General features: G+C 42.5%; 1 protein-coding gene across 3 annotated transcripts in view; it reads right to left on the bottom strand.

Annotated features, from left to right (window-relative positions):
- The window catches only part of LOC129836401 (glutamate receptor ionotropic, delta-1-like), a 376,214-nt gene that overhangs the window by 20,856 nt on the left and 332,891 nt on the right, over positions 1 to 22,467 (bottom strand). For all 3 annotated transcript variants that reach the window (XM_055902509.1, XM_055902508.1, XM_055902510.1), the window contains 3 exons: positions 10,079 to 10,180; positions 5,652 to 5,849; positions 3,113 to 3,443 (listed from right to left, as the gene is read on the bottom strand). In XM_055902509.1, coding sequence (XP_055758484.1) covers positions 3,113 to 3,443; positions 5,652 to 5,849; positions 10,079 to 10,180 — 631 coding nt within the window. The remainder of the gene's footprint in view (positions 1 to 3,112; positions 3,444 to 5,651; positions 5,850 to 10,078; positions 10,181 to 22,467) is intronic.

Raw genomic sequence — 22,467 nt, 5'->3', positions numbered from 1 at the left:
GTTGGGCACTGATGTTGGGTGATTAGGCCTGGCTCGCAGTTGGCGTTCCAATTCATCCCAAAGGTGTTCGATAGGGTTACGATTTCCCTTCACTGGAACCAAGGGCCTAGCCCAAACCATGAAAAACAGCCCCAGACCATTATTCCTCCACCAAACCTTGCAGTTGGCACTATGCATTGGGGCAGGTAGCGTTCTCCAAACCCAGATTTGTCCGTCGGACTGCCAGATGATGATTCGTGATTCATCACTCCAGAGAACGCATTTCCACTGCTCCAGAGTCCCTTGGCGGCGAGCTTTACACCACTCCAGCCAACGCTTGGCATTGCACATGGTGATCTTAGGCTTGTGTGCGGCTATGGAAACCCATTACATGAAGCTCCCGACAAACAGTTATTGTGCTGACGTTGCTTCCAGAGGCAGTTTGGAACTCGGTAGTGAGCGTTGCAAACGAGGGCAGACAATTTTTACACCCTACGCACTTCAGTACTCAGCGGTCCCATTCTGTGAGCGTTGTTACTCCTAGACGTTTCCACTTCACAATAACAGCACTTACAGTTGACAGGGGCAGCTCGCGCAGGGCAGAAATTTGAGGAACTGATTTGTTGGAAAGGTGGCATCCTATGACAGTGCCACGTTGAAAGTCACTGAGTTCTTCAGTAAGGCCATTCTACTGCTAATGTTTGTCTATGGAGATTGCATGGCGGTGTGCTCGATTTATTTTACACCTGTCAGCAATGGGTGTGGCTGAAATAGCCGAATCCACTAATTTGAAGGAGTGTCCATATACTTTTGTATATACAGTGTGTGTATACAGTATATATACTGTGTATATATATATATATATATTTATATATATATATATATTACAAGAAAGCTCTGCCAAGATTTAGAATGACATTATAAAGATTTAAACCTTACCTTACTTAAACCTTGCCACTCTACAGTAGCATCCATATTTATCAACACAGTCGCATCATTCTCTAAAGAGAAACAGATATGCCATGCCCCTGAGTGAAACACAAAGTGCCAATAGAAGTGCCCAAGGTCAACAAGTGAAAAGGAAAAAATGCAAGGATCCAGCTTTCCTAAAATATAGTTGCCGATGCGGCTTAAAAAGGTTGCCGGCAAAGTGCCATACTTTGATAGATGTTTTTGAGGGTTTGACAGGGGTTGCTGAAGGAGTAAGTTATTCATATCTTAGATGCCTGGATCCAGATCAGACTCAAATACCTGATATTCCTTCAGTCAAAGGAACCCTTAAAATGCTATAGCGGAAAATGGGCTCCATGCTTCAAATGAACCCCTCTGTGCTGCTGTCTGTATGTGTGGCATTCATAGGGACATAACAAAGCTATTTCGATTGCTTTTATGTCTGGTTATTCACAGTACCAGTCATAAGTTTGGACACACCTACTCAATAAAGGGTTTTTCTTTATTTTTACTATTTTCTACATTGTAGAATAATAGTGAAGATATCACAACTATGAAATAACACATGTGGAATCATGTAGTAACCAAAAAAGTGTTAAACAGATTCTTCCAAGTGGCCACCCTTTGTCTTGATGACAGCTTTGCACACTCTTGGCATTCTCTTAACCAGGTAGTAATGCTGGAATGCTTTTCCAACAGTCTTGAAGAAGTTCCCACATATGCTGAGGACCTGTTGGCTGCTTTTCCTTCACTCTGTGGTCCAACTCATCCCAAACCATCTCAATTGGGTTGAGGGTGGGGGATTGTGGAGGCCAGGTCATCTGATGCAGCACTCCATCACTCTCCTTCCTTCTAGTCAAATAGCCCTTACACAGCCTGGAGGTGTGTTGTGTCATTGTCCTGTTGAAAAACAAATGATAGTCCCACTAAGCGCAAACCAGATGGGATGGTGTATCGTTGCAGAAAGCTGTGATAGCCATGCTGATTAAGTGTGCCTTGAATTCTAAATAAATCACAGACAGTTTCACCAGCAAAGCACTCCCACAACATCACACCTCCTCCTCCATGCTTCACGGTGGGAACCACACATGCGGAGATCATCTGTTCACATACTCTGCAAACCAAAAATCTCAAATTTGGACTCATCAGTCCAAAGGACACATTTCCACCGGTCTAATGTCCATTGCTCATGTTTCTTGGACCAAGCATGTCTCTTCTTCTTATTGGTGTCCTTTAGTAGTGGTTTCTTTGCAGCAATTTGACCATGAAGGTTTGATTCAAACAGTCTCCTCTGAACAGTTGATGTTGAGATGTGTCTGTTACTTGAACTCTGTGAAGCATTTATTTGGGCTACAATTTCTGAGGCTGGTAACTCTAATGAACTTATCCTCTGCAGCAGAGGTAACTCTGGGTCTTCCTTTCCTGTGGCGTTCCTCATGCGAGCCAGTTTCATCATAGCGCTTGATGGTTTTTGCGACTGCACTTGAAGAAACTTTCTTGAAATTTCTTGAATTTTCCGGATTGACTGACCTTCATGTCTAAAAGTGATGATGGACTGTCGTTTTTCTTTGTTTGTTTAAGCTGTTCTTGCCATAACACGGACTTGGTCTTTTACCAAATATGGCTATCTCCTGTATACCACACATACATTGTCACAACAAAACTAAGGCACAAATGAACTTTTATGAAGGCACACCTGTTAATTGAAATGCATTCCAGCTGACTACCTCATGAAGCTGGTTGAGAGAATGCCAAGAGTGTGCAAAGCTGTCATCAAGGCAAAGCGTGGCTACTTTAAAGAATCTCTAAAATAAAATATATTTTCATTTGTCTAACACTTTTTTTGGTTACTACATGATTCCATACGTGTTATTTCATAGTTTTGATATCTTCACTATTATTCTACAATGTAGAAAAATGTAAAATATTAAGAAAAACCCTGGAATGAGTAGGTGTGTCCAAACTTTTGACAGGTTCTGTATATATATACATCAGCCATCTATGGATCTATCTATGTTGGTGTCATATTGCTGCCAACGGACTGAGGTACCACAATGGTAAAAAGTCGCTGTCTTGTTGTTGGTGATATTGTAACAAGTAAGCATTCCACTATATATGAAGTAACTTTGCTGCAAGATGCTGGTGTACCCTATTTCTTTTGATGCCACATTACCAAGCTCACCTTGCTGTACAAAGGCTCCGTAGACAATCCAGATGGCGCTCTGGAGGGATGTGGACACAGAGGTGGCCTGGTGTCCCCCTGGGGGATTCTGGGAGCGGACTGACTGGACGCGCCTCAGGATGAAGATCATGACCCCAACCACGGGGATTGCGGCTGCGATGCACGCCCACACAGCTAGGTCAAAGGGCGCCAGGAGAGAGAAAATATTGATCTTCTCCTCTGACTTCCTCATCAGAATCCCCACGGAGTAGTCCAGGTAGCGCTTGCTAAAGTCCACCACGCTCTCCCTGTCTGGAGTTATGGTGATGGCTGATACTGCCAAGTCTGCTCGCTGTGGATAGATAGAGAGATATATCAGTTACAGCCATGACATTTAAGATGTTGGTTCAGAGATAATAATCTGTTTGTTGATGTTTGCCATTTCATTTTTATCTTGAGGCCAAAGTCACAGAAAAAAGTTGATGTAATAACACTGTAAAATGTCTGTGTTGTGGCTTTTTCGTTTGTTCTTTGTATGGGCTTGAAATGAAAGCGACAAGATTTTGCCCTCTGTTATTTCTTTCTTTCACACTTGTTCTATTTCACACAACAGAAGGCCGTGCAGAAAAGGATGGGAAAACATTTGATACATTTATATATCGCAATATTATTTTTGGATGATATTGTATATATATTTGACTCCAAGTATCGATTTGTATTTAATAAATAAATAAAAATAAGTCAAATCAAATCAAACTTTTATTTGTCAAATCCTCCGAAGTTATACTATAGGTAGGGTTATACTATAGAAGTTATACTATAGGTAGGGTTATACTATAGAAGTTATACCATAGGTAGGGTTATACTATAGAAGTTATACTAAAGGTAGGGTTATACTATAGAAGTTATACTATAGGTAGGGTTATACTATAGAAGGTATACTATAGGTAGAGTTATTCTATATAAGTTATACTATAGGTAGGGTTATACTATAGAAGTTATACTATAGGTAGGGTTATACTATAGAAGTTATATTATAGGTAGGGTTATACTATAGAAGTTATACTATAGGTAGGGTTATACTATAGAAGTTATACTATAGAAGTTATACTATAGGTAATGTTATACTATAGAAGTTATTCTATAGGTAGAGTTATACTATATACGTTATACTATAGGTAGGGTTATACTATAGCAGTTATACTGTAGGCAGAGTTACATATAGAAGTTATACGATAGAAGTTATACTATAGGTAATGTTATACTATAGAAGTTATTCTATAGGTAGAGTTATACTATATACGTTATACTATAGGTAGGGTTATACTATAGAAGTTATACTGTAGGCAGAGTTATACTATAGAAGTTATACTATAGGTAGGGTTAGCTAGCGCTAGTCAGCTGTACCTGCGTCAAAACTCTGGTATTTGTCATCCTATAGCTTGTTCTCCATCTTCTTTTTAAACAGTTAGCCAACATATTTTCAGCACTTTTATTTCCCTGACTGGTCAAAACTCATTTTCTCTCTGCAGCAGACATATGGTGAGCAATATGTTTGGAACATCAAATTGCCCAAAAATTGCAGTATCGAATCACAATACATATAGAAGTGTGAGAATCACAATACATATCATATTGGCACCTAAGTATTGTGATAATATTGTATCATGAGGTCCCTGGACCTAACGCAGACCTTTAGAGGTCAGACATTCCACATGGCAATCAACTAAATCCTTTTATTGTAAAGCTTTACTGTAAACGTTAATCTCAAATGACAGAGTTACAGTACACTGATCATATGTTGCTCGTGTCCGGTGGTGGTGTACTTGTTTTCCCCTCATTTCACAGCATTGTCACCACTCCGGTAATGGCATGGTTTTGGACACCTGCTGCTAGAGTGGGACCCTATGACACAAATCATATGTCTGGATTGTTGGGTTAAACACTAGCTCTCTAACTCAAGGCTATAATCAAAGATAAGTTCTCCCTCCATTAAGTGATGTTGTCCGCAGATTATCGTTAGCATGAAGGGCTGAAAAGTAGCCCACCTGGGCTACATTCTCTGCAGCAAGCTCACTTACAGGAAATGACAGGGACTTGCACATTGTGCAAACGATCGCAAAAAAGCCAACAGCAGTCTTATTTTTACTGGTTATTCTTTACTCCATTGGGTGATATAATTGTCCCCTGCCCACTCACTCCCATACTGTTAGCATTGTCAGTCTGCTGAGTTGAAGTCCCTCCTGCACTGGTGGGACTGCTTTGTCTGGAGCAGCCTGACTGTCAGCCTGATGGCCAGACTATAGTGGCCCACTCTGATGCAAACATCATTTGGACATAACAGATCTGTCACAAAAGCGAGCCATCACACTGAAGAACATGTGCGGTGAAGTATCTTTCCAATAAGGCCCAAACTATAATGGACTCCACTGTGTCAAGGCTACAGTCAGCTACCAGGGGCTGAGAGAACTGCAGCAATATGCAAGATGATGTCCCCAGAGCAGTCAACAGCAAACTATCAATCAACAGTACAAACTCCAGTTGTGATTGACAGACTTACCTTACTGATGAGATCTCCGATCATGCCATTCCAGGAGCCATTTGAGGTAGGAGAGCCATACTTCCCATCAGCCACCTGGTAGATCTCATACTTGAAGCCCAGAATCTTGGCCAGAGAATCCAGAACATCGATGGAGAAGCCTTTGTAGCGTTTAGGTTGGCCAAGGATGTTCTCAGCTACCATCACAAAGGGATCCTCCTGTTGGATAACATAAATAACACAACATCAGTTGGGCTTAGAAGTACAACTTAACTTTAACTACATGACTTGGCTCAACATATACTGTAGATGTAGTGTCTTTGTGTAGCCAAAAGTTGAAACACTACTGTACATTTTACAGAGTTGTGTCTGTGTGCATTAAATCACAGTCCCATCATTTGCCAAAAGGCCAGCCTAGTTTCATTAACTGGTCCAGTTCAACCGACAGGTAGAACAGTATTTTCTTCATTTAGGACTTTTGTGTGACAACTTTCTGAAGACTAGCTGCAGTTTCTAAGTCAAACTTCATCTTCATAACAAGTCTTCTGGGTGGTTGTTGACCTGTAACACCCATTACTGTGGATATGTGACACTTCATCAGGCAGAAAATACCACTCTAAATTTACTGCGGTAAACCATGGCTCTTCTTTATGGGAGAGAATGTCAGGGCTGAACTGAATGGGTGGAAAGTGAGTTGAGGAGGAAAGCTGCTGGGGTGGACTGGAAAAACGACATGATTAAATGGCACTGCCAAGAGGAAGCCGAGCAGAACTTATTTGAATAAATATGGAGCAGGTAAATCTTGTGTGAAGAGAGAGAACAGAATGTTACTGGACCAGCAGCTAAGGAAGAGCTAGCTGTATGGTTGGAGTTTATGTCTTACTGATGTCCTAGATCAGGGCCGGCTCTAGCCACTAAGTGACATAAATGACTGCTTAGGGCCCCCATGGCTGCTAGTTTTTAAGAACTCAGTCAGGGTTTCAATTTACTGTTGAGGGTTAGATTAGTAGAATACACAAGGTGCAATTTCAAAATTTGGTTGTACATCAGCAGTTTTTCTCTTGTTATGTCAGTCACTGGCCCTAGAGTGTAGCCTGTTTGCCAGGTAGCCACTGGAGAGAATGGATATCTGGCTACCTGTTTTCCAGTGGAGAGAATGGATAACACACACCACATGAACACCAGTCACAGCACAGAGGTAAACCAACCAATAATACCTCATACAATAAGAATGTTAGAGCAATTTAGAGGCAACTTCATAGAAACAACTGACCAGAAAGAACCCAGTTATCAACCACACGGGATTTGCAATAATCTGTATTACCTCCCAGTGGAGGAGTGAGTGGGGCATGACTGTATAAACCAAATTTCAGTAGTCCCTCAAAAAATCAATACAGTTCAAACAATAATAAAAAATTGTAAACTCACACGCAACCTCCATTTCAGTAAGTACTGCTGTGCAAAAGTTCCACAGTAGCACAAGAAAAATAGGAGCACAATGAGAGATTTTTTTTTCCAGTGTAAAGGACTGAAGAGAGAAATAGAAAGAGCGAGAGAGGGCTTAGCTGTTGAAGGCTACTCCAGTGTTGAAGCTTTATTCGTACCTTCCTCCGCCTGACACACTCTTTGGTTAGTTTAGTTTGTCTCATAAAAACTCCACAACAATGTTGCTAACGATCCATGCAATCAATGGAAAGAGCAGTCCCAACAGATTCTAAACACACACTAGAGCTGTACACGGCGATCTGACTTAAAACTTTCATAAACTAAGCGCGGCGAAAATAAACAAGACTTCTGCAAAGAGTTGCACACACCGTCAAAACTGCCGCACCAACCGAGAGCTATCACACAGAGACGGAAGAGCTATATTTATTTCCTCCTTCCTGACAGCTCGTGTGCTCCTAAAGTAGTACAGGATGTGCAGAAGTGCAGGATTTCGCCACAAACTTGTAGTAATGATGGTTGAATTCCAAACGCAGGGCACGAGCCCAGGGGCCCTGACCTCCGGAGGTCCCCCATTGATTTTGTTAGTCACTCTCACTCAGATATCATATTAACATGGCATAAGTCATGGCAAAATTAGTAGAATAACTGCAGGAAATTAGCTATAAAAGTGCAAAAATGTCTCTCTACCCTAAGGCAAAATGAAAAATTTTGGCCACTAAAATGTTGCTTCGGGCCCTCAAAAGGCTAGGGCCGGTCTTTTCGTAGATCTACAGAGCCAGACGGAGAAGAAGACCTCACATTATGTCCTAATCCTACTATACAAGAAATAACATAGTGACCTGGCGGCGTATAGCATCAAAGTCGACAGTTGGCAGTGAGATGGCAGTGAGATGGCAGTGAGTTGGCAGTGAGTTGGCAGTGAGTTGGTAGTGAGTTGGCAGTGAGTTGGCAGTGAGTTGGCAGTGAGTTGGAAGTGAGTTGGCAGTGAGTTGGCTGGGAGATGGCAGTGAGTTGGCAGTGAGTTGGCAGTGATTTGGCAGTGAGTTGGCAGTGAGTTGGCAGTGATTTGGCAGTGAGTTGGCAGTGAGTTGCCAGGGAGTTGGCAGGGAGTTGGCAGGGAGTTGGCAGTGAGTTGGCAGGGAGTTGGTAGGGAGTTGGTAGGGAGTTGGTAGGGAGTTGGTAGGGAGATGGCAGTGAGTTGGCAGTAAGTTGGCAGTGAGTTGGCAGTGAGTTGGTAGGGAGTTGGTAGTGAGTTGGCAGGGAGTTGGTAGGGAGTTGGTAGGGAGTTGGTAGTGAGTTGGTAGGGAGTTGGTAGGGAGTTGGCAGTGAGTTGGTAGGGAGTTGGTAGTGAGTTGGCAGTGAGTTGGTAGGGAGTTGGTAGTGAGTTGGCAGGGAGTTGGTAGGGAGTTGGTAGTGAGTTGGTAGGGAGTTGGTAGGGAGTTGGCAGTGAGTTGGTAGGGAGTTGGTAGTGAGTTGGCAGTGAGTTGGTAGGGAGTTGGTAGGGAGTTGGCAGTGAGTTGGTAGGGAGTTGGCAGTGAGTTGGCAGGGAGTTGGCAGGGAGTTGGCAGGGAGTTGGCAGGGAGTTGGTAGTGAGTTAGTAGCGAGTTGGTAGGGAGTTGGTAGGGAGTTGGCAGGGAGTTATCAGTGAGTTGGTAGGGAGTTGACAGTGCGTTGACATTGCGTTGACAGTGAGTTGGCAGGGAGTTGGCAGTGAGTTGGCAGTGAGTTGGTAGGGAGTTGGTAGTGAGTTGGCAGGGAGTTGGTAGGGAGTTGGTAGTGAGTTGGTAGGGAGTTGGTAGGGAGTTGGCAGTGAGTTGGTAGGGAGTTGGTAGTGAGTTGGCAGTGAGTTGGTAGGGAGTTGGTAGTGAGTTGGCAGTGAGTTGGTAGGGAGTTGGCAGGGAGTTGGCAGGGAGTTGGCAGTGAGTTGGTAGTGAGTTGGTAGTGAGTTGGTAGGAAGTTGGTAGTGAGTTGGTAGGGAGTTGGTAGGGAGGTTGTAGTGAGTTGGTAGGGAGTTGGTAGTGAGTTGGCAGTGAGTTGGCAGTGAGTTGGTAGTGAGTTGGCAGGGAGTTGGCAGTGAGTTGGCAGTGAGTTGGTAGGGAGTTGACAGTGCGTTGACAGTGAGTTGGCAGGGAGTTGGCAGTGAGTTGGTAGGGAGTTGGCAGTGAGTTGGTAGGGAGTTGGTAGTGAGTTGGCAGTGAGTTGGCAGGGAGTTGGTAGGGAGTTGGTAGGGAGTTGGTAGTGAGTTGGCAGTGAGTTGGTAGTGAGTTGGTAGGGAGTTGGTAGGGAGTTGGTAGGGAGTTGGTAGTGAGTTGGTAGGGAGTTGGTAGGGAGTTGGTAGGGAGTTGGCAGTGAGTTGGCAGGGAGTTGGCAGTGAGTTGGTAGTGAGTTGGTAGCGAGTTGGTAGGGAGTTGGCAGGGAGTTGGCAGGGAGTTGGCAGTGAGTTGGTAGTGAGTTGGTAGGAAGTTGGTAGTGAGTTGGTAGGGAGTTGGTAGGGAGGTTGTAGTGAGTTGGTAGGGAGTTGGTAGTGAGTTGGCAGTGAGTTGGCAGTGAGTTGGTAGGGAGTTGGTAGGGAGTTGGCAGGGAGTTGGCAGTGAGTTGGTAGGGAGTTGACAGTGCGTTGACAGTGAGTTGGCAGGGAGTTGGCAGTGAGTTGGCAGGGAGTTGGTAGGGAGTTGGCAGTGAGTTGGTAGGGAGTTGGTAGTGAGTTGGCAGTGAGTTGGTAGGGAGTTGGCAGTGAGTTGGCAGTGAGTTGGTAGTGAGTTGGTAGGGAGTTGGTAGTGAGTTGGTAGGGAGTTGGTAGGGAGTTGGTAGGGAGTTGGTAGGGAGTTGGCAGTGAGTTGGCAGTGAGTTGGTAGGGAGTTGGTTGGGAGTTGGCAGTGAGTTGGTAGGGAGTTGGTAGTGAGTTGGTAGGGAGTTGGTAGGGAGTTGGTAGGGAGTTGGCAGGGAGTTGGCAGTGAGTTGGTAGGGAGTTGGTTAGGAGTTGGTAGGGAGAAAGCACTTACCAGTAATGTTACCACTTTGACCGTCACTCCTTGCATGCCGTTTTCTATCCGACTCTCCTTTAGACTACCGTTCAGCCCACGAGTTGAGTCCCAAGTTGCCAACTGAGAGAGAGAGAAAGGGAAAGGGAGATGAGAAGGGAGAGGGAGTGTCAGCAATATAATTAAACAATCTATTATCTTCAGTGAAAACACAAATTGGTGTGTGATGACAAATCTAATCACCATAGTTGGCACACATGACTCACTCACTTTTAAGAAGCACAGGGAACTGGCCATACAAATAGATGAGCTGGTCACCAAGGCAACAAGAGCTGCCTCTAGCATAGTAACATGGTCCTCTATCTAAATGCTACATCAGCCGCACAGCTTGCAACCATACTGAGGGAGTACGGACTGAGCAACATATCATGGCAATAGACGCTGATTGCTAGAGTTGGTGGTGATGACATTGATGATGATAATGATGATGGGAATGGAGATAATGATGTAGACATTGACGGTGGTGCCAACGACAATGCACTGCAAGGGTTACAAATAAAACAGAAACATTATTATGTTCATCTGAGAAAAAAATACAACATCTACTGTGTGAAATGTTATTTCTCAAATCTTTTACGGAAACAAATCCTCGTCCTTCAATGTGCTTCAGCTAGTGCAACTCAATGTATTATGCAACTAATACAACAACATGAATGTCAGTTTGACAGAATGACAGCCAATGAAAGCAGATAACACACATCCCATTGGTTTAACCACCTCAATGAATCCCAATCCCCTCACGAATCCCAACCCTCGCTCTATTCTGGCTACCTTTGCACCTCACTGGGGAAGTAGAAGTGGTCTTTACTGTTAAGTTCTTAATCACAGTTGCTAGCTGGACAAAGAACTGACAGCTCTTTGGTAGCAGCCCAGGGACCAAGCTGACAGGACAAGAGAGCTGGCCTCAGGCCAGACACCAGGACTGTATCTACACAGAGCATAGCTCAGTCTTCCATATGCAGCTTGGTGCCTACATGCCTACATGCTATTACAATAATGGTGGGCTGAATGTTTCAAAACTAATATAAAACACTTTTCTTATTAGCTTGTTTCAAATCATGTTTATCATTTTTTTCTTTTGGTTTGTTGGGTTTGTTCCAATCACATACTTTCTCCCACTTTCTATCAGACTAGGAAATTTAAATTAATGCATTAACTCATTACAGTAAAACTTAATTTCACGCAGTTAATCCCTTTTAGCACTATTCCCAGTAGTCCACTATTCACACAAACCCATTCATACAAAATGTCAGTTAAGACCTTGGGAGTCTTTGTTCTGTGTCAATAAAAGAGATCCTTCCCTGCTTTAATATGACACACAATCGTATACTGTGGTGTTGTCTATTGTCTGGATGGTGTAAAACCCTGTGCAACAGAGTGAACCTCCCAGTGCAGGAGACCTTACAACTTCCATTCAGACTTCAGTAACCCTGGAGAGGAGAACAAGAAAGAGGAACGGGAGATCAAAACTCTTAGCCATGGGTTATTTTAAGACGTAGGGATTTCATCACAAGCCCAACTCTAAACTTTCTAGGCTGATAGCGTTATGAAATATTGAGTGCTCCCTCGCTCATTCCCTGTTTCTTTTTCTCTGAAATTGAACATGATTTGTTGGGTTTGAAAGAGGAAGGAAAAAACATGTATTTGCGTAGATTGAAAAGGAAGGTTTTTCATGCTGTGTATACAGTGCATTCGGAAAGTATGCAGACACCTTGACTTTTTCCAAATTTTCTTAGGTTACAGACTTCATCATCAATCTATACACAATACCCCCATAATTACAAAGGAAAAACAGGTTTTTAGAATTGTTTGCTAATTTATAAAAAAAAAAATTGAAACTGAAATATTACATTTACATAATTATTCAGAACATTTAATCAGTACTTTGTTGAAGCACCTTTGGCAGCGATTACAGCCTCCAGTCTTCTTGGGTATTATGCTACAAGCTTGGCACACCTATATATGGGAAGTTTCTCCCATTCTTCTCTGCAGATCCTCTCAAGCTTTGTCAGGTTGGATGGGGAGAGTCACTGCACAGCTATTTTCAGGTCTCTCCAGAGATGTTAGATCGGGTTCAAGTCCGGGCTCTGGCTGGGCCACTCAAGGACATGCAGAGACTTGTCTTTGCTGTGTGTGTAGGGTTGTTGTACTGTTGGAAGGTGAACTTTTGTCCCAGTCTGAGGTCCTGAGCGCTCTGGAGCAGGTTTTCATCAAGGATCTCTCTGTACTTTGCACCGTTCATCTTTGCCTCGATCATGACTAGTCTCCCTGTCTCTTCCTCTGAAAAACATCCCCACAGCATGATGCTGCCACAACCATGCTTCACCGTAGGGATGGTGCCAGGTTTCCTACAGACATAACACTTGGAAATTGAGGCCAAAGAGTTCAATCTTGGTTTCATCAGACCAGAGAATCTTGTTTCTTATGGTTTGAGAGTCTTTAGGTGCCTTTTGGCAAACTCCAAGCAGGCTGTCATGTGCCTTTTACTGAGGAGTGGCTTCCGTCTGGCCACTCTACCATAAAGGCCTGAGTGGTGGAGTGCTGCAGAGATGGTTGTCCTTCTGGAAGATTCTCCTATCTCCATTGGGTTCTTGGTCACCACCCTGACCAACCCCCATCTCCCCCTATTGCTCAGGAAGAGTCTTGGTGGTTGCAAACTTCTTCCATCTAAGAATGACGGAGGCCACTGTGCTCTTGGGGACCTTCAATGCTGCCAACATTTTTGGTACTCTTCCCTGTGCCTCGACACAAACCTGTCTCAGAGCTCTACAGACAATTCCTTCGACCTCATGGCTTGGTTTTTGCTCTGACATACGCTGTCAACTGTGGGACTTTATATAGAGTGGTGTGTGCCTTTCCAAATCAAGTTCCAATCAATTGATGTTACCACAGGTGGACTCTCAACAATTTATAGAAACATCTCAAGGATAATCAATGGAAACAGGATGCACCTGAGCTCAATTTCGAGTCTCATAGCAAAGGGTCTGAATACTTATGTAAATAAGGTATCTGGTTTTTATTTGTAATAAATATGCAAAAAATTCCAAAAATCTGTTTTTGCTTTGTCATTATGGGATATTGTGTGAAGATTGCTGAGATTTTTTTTTTTTTTGAATAAGGCTGTAACGTAACAAAATGTGGAAAAAGTCCATGGGTCTGAATACTTTCCGTGGGCACTGTATACTGTATCAGTGCTTGTGGAAAGCATGGTAAGAATGTTTCAATGAAAGTATACTTTGGGTAAACACATTTGTTTATATATGCCTACTGTGCAGTGTACAAAGCAGGATCAATGCCAGTAATGTGGATTCTGTGAGAAGCCTTTGTCTATCATTTACCGCCAATGTAAGCCTCAACAGAAACATCTAGCGATCAATGTCAATACATTCAGGACAGAACACACTCTGTGAGTGTACAAACACTACTGTATGTCCAAATAAAAAAGACAGACAACGGGATAGTGATGATCTGATGTTCCTTTATCCCTCAAAACTCCTTTCTAATGGTCCAGCCTCTGCTTGTTCTTGAAGACCTTCAGATTATACTGCAAAACAGGGGACTATTTACTCATACTTAATCACTGTACAAAGAAAGTCTGATTGGTCTGATCCTGTCTCAGCCTCCAGTATTTATGCTGCAGTAGTTTATGTGTCGGGGGGCTAGGGTCTGTTGGTTATACCTGGAGTACTTCTCCTGTCTTATCCAGTGTCCTGTGTGAATTTAAGTATGCTCTCTCTAATTCTCTCGTTCTCTCTTTCTCTCTGAGAACCTGAGCCCTAGGACCATACGTCAGGACTACCGGGCATGCTGACACCTTGCTGTCCCCAGTCCGCCTGGCCTTGCTGCTATTCCAGTTTCAACTGTTCTGCCTGCGGTTACGAAACCCCTACCTGTCCCAGACCTGCTGTTTTCAACTCTTAATGATCGGCTATGAAAAGCCAACTGAGATTTATGCCTGATTATTATTTGACCATGCTTGTCATTTATGAACATTTTGAAAATCTTGTCTCTCTCTAATTTTCTCCTTCTCTCTTTCTTTCTCTCGGAGGACCTGAGCCCTAGGACCATACGTCGGGACTACCGGCCGTGGTGACTCCTTGCTGTCCCCAGTCCGCCTGGCCTTGCTGCTATTCCAGTTTCAACTGTTCTGCCTGCGGTTATGGAACCCCTACCTGTCCCAGACCTGCTGTTTCAACTCTTAATGATCGGCTATGAAAAGCCAACTGAGATTTATTCCTGATTATTATTTGACCATGCTTGTCACTTATGAACATTTTTGAACATCTTGGCATAGTTCTGTTATAATCTCCACCCGGCACAGCCAGAAGAGGACTGGCCACCCCTCATAGCCTGGTTCCTCTCTAGGTTTCTTCCTAGGGAGTTTTTCCTAGCCACCGTGCTTCTACACCTGCATTACTAGCTGTTTGGGGTTTTAGGCTGGGTTTCTGTACAGCACTTCGAGATATTAGCTGATGTACGAAGGGCTATATAAAATAAAATTGATTGATTGATTGATTGATTGGTTCTCTGGCTTCCAAAGACAGCGTAATGATCTTGCTGTGTTTCTATAGGGAATTCATTTGGTTTGTGGGTGGGATATTAGACATTTTAGTCATTATCCAGAGAGACATATAGGAGCAATTAGGGTTAAGTGCCTTGCTCTGGGGCACATCAACAGATTTTCCACCTAGTCGTCTCAGGGATGCAAACCAGCAACTTTTTGGTTACTGGCCCAACGCTCTTAATCGCTAAGCTACCTGCCAGATAGCAACATTCGGTTGTCTTCTAAACTCTAACTTTAAGCATCAGCTGTCAGAGCAGCTTACCAATCACTGTACCTGTACAAAGCCAATCTGTAAATAGCACACCCAACTACCTCATCCCCATATTGTTATTTATCTTCTTGCTCTTTGCGCCCCAGTATCTCTACTTGCACATCATCATCTGCACATCTATCACTCAAGTGTTAATGCTAAATTGTAATTATTTCGCCTCTATAGCCTATTTATTGCCTTATCTCCCTACTCTTCTACATTTGCACACTGTACATAGATTTTTTCTATTGTGTTATTGACTGTACATTTGTTTATGTGTAACTCTGTGTTGTTGTTTTGTGGCACTGCTTTGCTTTATCTTGGCCAGGTCGCAGTTGTAAATGAGAATTGTTCTCAACTGGCCTACCTGATTAAATAAAGGTGAAATAAAATGTTTTAATTAAATTAAAAAGTATGATGATGAAGATCAGCTTCTCTTTGCACCTGGTCAATGTCTTTAACAATCTAGTCTAACACGTCCGGATTCATTTGGTCCTTTTGTGTGTGTGTGCTTGTGTGTGTGTGTGTGTGTGTGTGTGTGTGTGCGTGCGTGCGTGCGTGCGTGCGTGCGTGCGTGCGTGCGTGCGTGTGTGTGTGTGTGTGTGTGTGTGTGTGTGTGTGTGTGAGTGTTTAGTCTGGTGTGAGTGTGTGCGCTTGTGTGTGTGCGTGTGTGTGTGTGTGTGTGTGTGTGTGTGTGTGTTTTTTTTTATTTTTATTTTATTTCACCTTTATTTAACCAGGTAGGCAAATTGAGAACACGTTCTCATTTACAATTGTGACCTGGCCAAGATAAAGCAAAGCAGTTCGACACATACAACAACACATAGTTACACATGGAGTAAAACAAACATACAGTCAATAATACAGTGAAAATAAGTCTATATACAATATGAGCAAGTGAGGTGAGATAAGGGAGGTGAAGGCAAACAAGATATATATATAAAAAAATTAAAAAAATATAAAAAGGCCATGGTGGCGAAGTAAATACAATATAGCAAGTAAAAAAAAATAACACTGGAATGGTTGGTTTGCAGTGGAAGAAGGTGCAAAGTAGAGATAGAAATAATGGGGTGCAAAGGAGCAAAATAAATAAATACAGTAGGTAAAGAGGTAGTTGTTTGGGCTAAATTATAGATGGGCTATGTACAGGTGCAGTAATCTATGAGCTGCTCTGACAGCTGGTGCTTAAAGCTAGTGAGGGAGATAAGTGTTTCCAGTTTCAGAGATTTTTGTAGTTCGTTCCAGTCATTGGCAGCAGAGAACTGGAAGGAGAGGCGGCCAAAGGAAGAATTGGTTTTGGGGGTGACCAGAGAGATATACCTGCTGGAGCGCGTGCTACGGGTGGGCGTTGCTATGGTGACCAGCGAGCTGAGATAAGGGGGGACTTTACCTAGCAGGGTCTTGTAGATGACCTGGAGCCAGTGGGTTTGGCGACGAGTGTGAAGCGAGGGCCAGCCAACGAGAGCGTACAGGTCGCAGTGGTGGGTAGTATATGGGGCTTTGGTAACAAAACGGATGGCACTGTGATAGACTGCATCCATTTTATTGAGTAGGGTTTTGGAGGCTATTTTGTAAATGACATCACCGAAGTCGAGGATTGGTAGGATGGTCAGTTTTACAAGGGTATGTTTGGCAGCATGAGTGAAGGATGCTTTGTTGCGGAATAGGAAGCCGATTCTAGATTTAACTTTGGATTGGAGATGCTTGATGTGAGTCTGGAAGGAAAGTTTACAGTCTAACCAGACACCTAGGTATTTGTAGTTGTCCACATATTCTAAGTCAGAGCCGTCCAGAGTAGTGATGCTGGACAGGCGGGCAGGTGCAGGCAGCGATCGGTTGAAGAGCATGCATTTAGTTTTACTTGTATTTAAGAGCAATTGGAGGCCACGGAAGGAAAGTTGTATGGTTTAGTCTGGTGTGAGTGTGTGCGCATGTGTGTGCGCGCGTGTGTGTGTGTGTGTGTGTGTGTATGTGTGTGTGTGTGTGCGCATGTGTATGTGTGTGTGTGTGTGTGTGTGTGTGTGTGTGTGTGTGTGTGTGTGTGTGTGTGTGTGTGTGTGTGTGTGTGTGTGTGTGTGTGTGTGTGTGTGTGTGTGTGTGTGTGTGTGTGTGTGTGTGTGTGTGTGTGTGCACACGCTAAATGTCACTGCTTTCTCCCTGCTTCACATGGGGCTATTTTCCCCATGAGTGGGCAGGTCCTCTGGGGACCACATAGAACTCTCTCCAGGCCCTTTACTAAAGACTTCTACTACACAAAGCTCCGCATACAAAGGTCATACAAAAGAACACAACCATGGCCTTTGTGACATGCAGATAACACATAAAGGAGATAAGAACGCTACAAGATGTACTGTAATGTCTAAAACTTTTTTCAATAGATTTGTTTATTTGTAACACTTTAGCATGCCCGTGTGTGTCTTAGTGCAGACATCAACACAAAATGACTAACTTTGATCTAGCATGATTTTTTCTCCATATAGGATTATATTTCAAGAGAAGCTCTGACGAAGGCCTTGAGGCCGATACGTAAAGATTAATGAAGAGCAGTGATACTAGCAAGAGTAGTGTGCGGGTTTCTTATTTTTTCTCATCTTATTCAACTGTTACCATGCACCTGCAACGAAGGTTACTCAGATGTGCGATTGCCTTTTGAATTAAGAAAAGTAGAGAAACACAAATGAATAAATTACTAACGATTTTGTAATGTTCTTCTTGTTGGAAAGGAAATGCTGCTGTGACGACTATAGTTTATGACAGCTATTGACACTGATATGGTAACTGCAGGCTTATCTAGTTTATAACTATCCATAACAGAACTCCACAACACTGAACTATGCAAAGGATGTCAAAACACCTTACACTCAAAACTACATAATGATCTTCAGCATCAGTTCCAAGTTTGCAAGGGAATATACTGTTCATTTTCACAGTCCCCTCCAAAAGGCCTCATTAAAACAGTTTGCCTTGTTTGAGCTATTTCCACCATCAGCACCAAAAGCCTGATGTTTACATATCGACATCCCCATCACACCACCAAAATCCTAATTTACCTCAAAATTCTTACTCCCTCGTAGTCTGTCATGCAGTGTGTCTGTGTGTGTGCGTAGAGAGGTCTTAGTGAATCTTTTTAGTCCCATGGTTACCTGTGTGTCCCTTAACTGGGATAAAACGATGGGGCAGGGTCTGAAGCTTTACCCCACCCCCCCTGGAATATATGATAAACAATCTTAGCATTGAAAATTACATCTTAAAGAGCTCCAAAGCAGAGACAGGCAGATGTGGCGCCTTTCTGTCAATCTAGCCTCCCACGAGCCTCCACTACACTATCTCTGCGTTAGATGGTAATAGAGAATAAGAGAAGGAAGAAATGCGAGAGAGAGAAAGAGAGGGTGGTAAAGAGAGATTACCTCTCGACTTCCCTGCGAAGATTACATCGCTCAGAGAAGAGCCAATGAGGGTCATGGCATATGGCTAGGATGGAAGTCCTATGTTACCTAAGGGACTTCTTTCTCTAACACTCAATCTCTCTTTTCATCTGTTTTTCTTCCTGTCTATTTCTATCTGTGTACGATATGTATTCAGGAGGAATAACAGACAAATGAATAGCTTTTTAAATGAGAAACATGAGTAGGAACTCATTAACTAAATCTGCTGACTGAATACAAGTTGAAATTAGAAACTAGAACCACAACATACATCGCTTAGCAGCAATGAGCGATAACTAGAGGAAACTAAGTGTACATATAGCAAATAGGAAATAGTATTTCACTCTTCATTTGGTTCAGACCCCAATAGTCGCTTCAACTGAGAGGCATCAGGTCATTGAAACAATGGATTGAATGCAGATAAATGATGATGTAGGAGAGGTAACCGAGAGGACCAGTAAAGTAACATGATAATGTCCTTAGATCCTACTCGACATTATTTCAAAAGATAATTTTCCAAAGTGAGACTATGTTGTTTGTGATGTCCGACGTGAGAAATCTGAATCAATCCCACACTCACCACCAGGGGCCTCTTTACCAATATTGTGTAGAAACTATTTTAAAATACTACTTGTGAATGGAATTTAGAATTTTGTATCAAACATTCCTGTGAGCGTCACACCCACACCAGTAAGAGATAACCATTGATAAATACCTATTGCTCTCAGCCTTGGTGCTCTGTGCGCGAACTTGGCTATTTGCATTTCAAAACACCCCTAATTAATCATTTATGGTATAAATCCTCCCTTTAAACCTTGTGGGGAATATACAACTCCATACGATGAAATACAAAGTCGCAAACAAAAAAAGGCAGATTTTGCTGTTCTGCAGAATGAACGAATCGTGCGTACCACCTGGCCACATTGCCACCACGTTCAACAACGTCATTTGCAATCTTTTGCGCATCACATAACCTATCTCCTGCACATTAAGAGTGGCCTGTTCTGTTGAACTCGTTTTGGGATGGTGCTCTTATGGTGATGTTGGTGTCGTCTATTGCGCCGTTCATATTTGGGAACCCATGGATGGCAAAGAAACTCCTCTTCAACCTGTTGTATGATGGTGTATGGAAATTGTCATTTACAGTTCCTTTTGCTGATGATTGCATCCAAAACATTGGCTAATCGAGGGCTGTGAGATGCCGATCGGTAAACTCCCGCTAAAAAGTGCCCGTTGCAAAAAACCTGAGGGTGGAGATCACTTGGATGTGCACCGGAATGGCATGTGTTTGCCTTTTTAAAGTAGGTCTTAAACCCTCGCAAAAATCCTATAAGATTGGTTTTGGGAAACGATATCTGATGAGCCAATCTATACTTTCTGCAAAAAAAAGTCTCACCTGTCTCTAAAAACCCTCTCTCTGTGAAATGCAGAGTGTGCCAAATCTTCCAACAGAGCAAGATCAGCCTCTCATTCGATTTCCCATTATCTCTGGCTTTTATAGTGGTTTCACTTTCACATGTGCCTCTAATTGAACAAATACTGTACTTTATACGGATTATTATTGTAAGAAATACACTGATGTGGTCAAATGATATGACTGTCAAGGTATGTTGCATGAATTCACAATGGAAATACAATGAAATATTATTTAATTATTACTCTACAATTTCAGGCATTTTCAATATATACAGTGCATTTGAAAAGTATTCAGACTTTTTCCACATTTTGTTATGTTACAGCCTTATTCTAAAATGTATTAAATTGTTTTTTCCCCCTCATAAATCTACACACAATACCACATAATAACAAAGCAAAAACAGTTTTTTAGACATTTTTGCAAATGTATTAAAAATACAAAACTGAAATATCACATTTACATAAGTATTCAGACCCTTTACGCAGTACTTTGTTGAAGCACCTTTGGCAGCGATTACAGCCTCGAGTCTTCTTGGGTATGACGCTACAAGCTTGGCACACCTGTATGTTGGGAGTTTCTCCCATTCTTCTCTGCAGATCCTCTCAAGCTCTGTCAGGTTGGATGGGTGTCCCTGCACAGCTATTTTCAGCTATTTTGTTTGATCGGGTTCAAGTCCGTGTGTCTTTCTATATCATGTCCAATCAATTGGATTTACTACAGGTGGACCCCACTCAAGTTGTAGAAATATCTCACGGATGGTCAATGGAAACAGGATACACCTAAGTTAAATTTCGAGTCTCATAGCAAAGGGACTGAATAGGTATTTCTGTTTTTTAATTTTTAATTTGCAAACATTTCTAAAAACTTGTTTTCACTTTGTCATTATGGGTTATTGTATTTGATCCATTTTAGAATAAGACAGTAACGAAACAACATTTGGAAAAAGGCAAGGGGTCTGAATACTTTCCGAATGAACTGTATTTACCCCATCCTACGCTTGACAGGCCATTCCCTTATTCCACCACTTTGCACTGTGCGTGCGTATGGTCATGGCATTTACGCACACTCTCAAGCAAACGTTCATATTCATAAATCTCACACTTTGCATGGAAATTATCCCACGCATGTTTTACGCACAAATTATTGCCTACGCATGATTGACAAACGAGGCCCCAGGAACATATGAACAGGCCATTAAAGGGGAAAGTGGAGAGCTACTTGTGTTTGTGTCTATTGTCCCCAGTAAATGGTCATGCTGCTAGAGGAAGGCAGACAGGAATACTGATAATGAACAACAACACTGAATGCATCTGGCATGCCATTAGCTGACCCACCCGTGCCCTGCCTCTAATGATTTCAAGAAAACAGTGTTCCAGTGTTTGTGTGTTCTCTGCATGCTGTCTCTTATGTGTCTGCACCTGTTTTTCAGCACAGGTAGTGTCCTCATCTGACCTTGTGTGTAGTATGCATGTTACAATAATAATAATAATTGAATACATTTGCAAAGCGCATTTCATTATACAGAATAATCTCAAAGTGCATAAAATAGAAATATACATATATATTTTTTACCTATACTGTGTGTGTGAGCGTGAGCGTGAGCGTGAGCGTGAGCGTGAGTGTGTGTGATTTCCGCATTTGCTAATGGCCATATTATGATGAATTGGCTTCATAACTCCAGTTAGGTAGTCTAGTGATTAAATCTTCATTACAGCGCCCAGTCTCTCCCTGCTCCACATAGATTGCCAGTAAACTAATTTCCTCTTTATTCTGCAGTAATTTTGTGACTGAACCAACAGCAAACAACTCTCACAGTACACACAAACAAAGCATACAATTTCCTGGATAGGGTTAGTTCGTTTTCGCACACCGTCCCATCGTTATATCCCAGTTAAGAGACACAAAGGTAACCATGGGATTGAAAAATATATTCAGAAAGAGCTCCCCACACACACACACGCACGCACGCACGCACACACACACCAAAATACATTCCTTGATGTTTGGTCTCCAAATTAATGTTGTTAATTTCCTCTTGTGGCTCTTCCAATTGAGATACTGACCCACTAATGAGTATCAGAAGTAAGTCTGTGATAGCTACTGAAACACTGTACTCCACTGTATCTGCAGAACATAGTATGTATCTCTTTAAGCTGGTATAGTTGTCTTGGTCTCAGCTCCACTCTATTGCCTGATAGAGATCTCCAGTAGAGGGCACTCTTCCTCCTGACACTTGACAACTACATTCATACCCCTTGCCTTCTTCCACACTTCCACATCAGGCTGAATTCAAAATTCTACTGAAAATGAAATATCTAATTTACATAAGTACTCACAACCCTGAGTCAATACTTTGTAGAAGCACCGTTGGTAGTGATTACAGCTGTGAGTCTTTCTGGGTAAGTCTCACCTGGATGTTGCCCATTATTATTTTCTAAATTATTCAAGCTCTGTCAAATTGGTTGTTGATCATTGCTTGACAGTCATTTTCAGGTCTTTCCATAGATTTTACAGCAGATTTAAGTCAAAACTGTAACTCGGCCACTCAGGAACATTCACTGTCTTCTTGGAATCTGTGTTTGAAATTCACTGCTCGACTGAGGGACCTTACAGGTAATTGTATGGGTGGGGTACATAGATGAGGTAGTCATTCAAAAATCATGTTAAACAATATTATTGCACACAGAGTGAGTC

This window comes from Salvelinus fontinalis, chromosome 37 (genome assembly GCF_029448725.1).
Source record: "Salvelinus fontinalis isolate EN_2023a chromosome 37, ASM2944872v1, whole genome shotgun sequence".
Lineage (NCBI taxonomy): Eukaryota > Metazoa > Chordata > Actinopteri > Salmoniformes > Salmonidae > Salvelinus > Salvelinus fontinalis.
The sequence above is the reverse complement of the archived record's forward strand: the minus strand, read 5'-3'. Positions and strand labels throughout refer to the sequence as shown.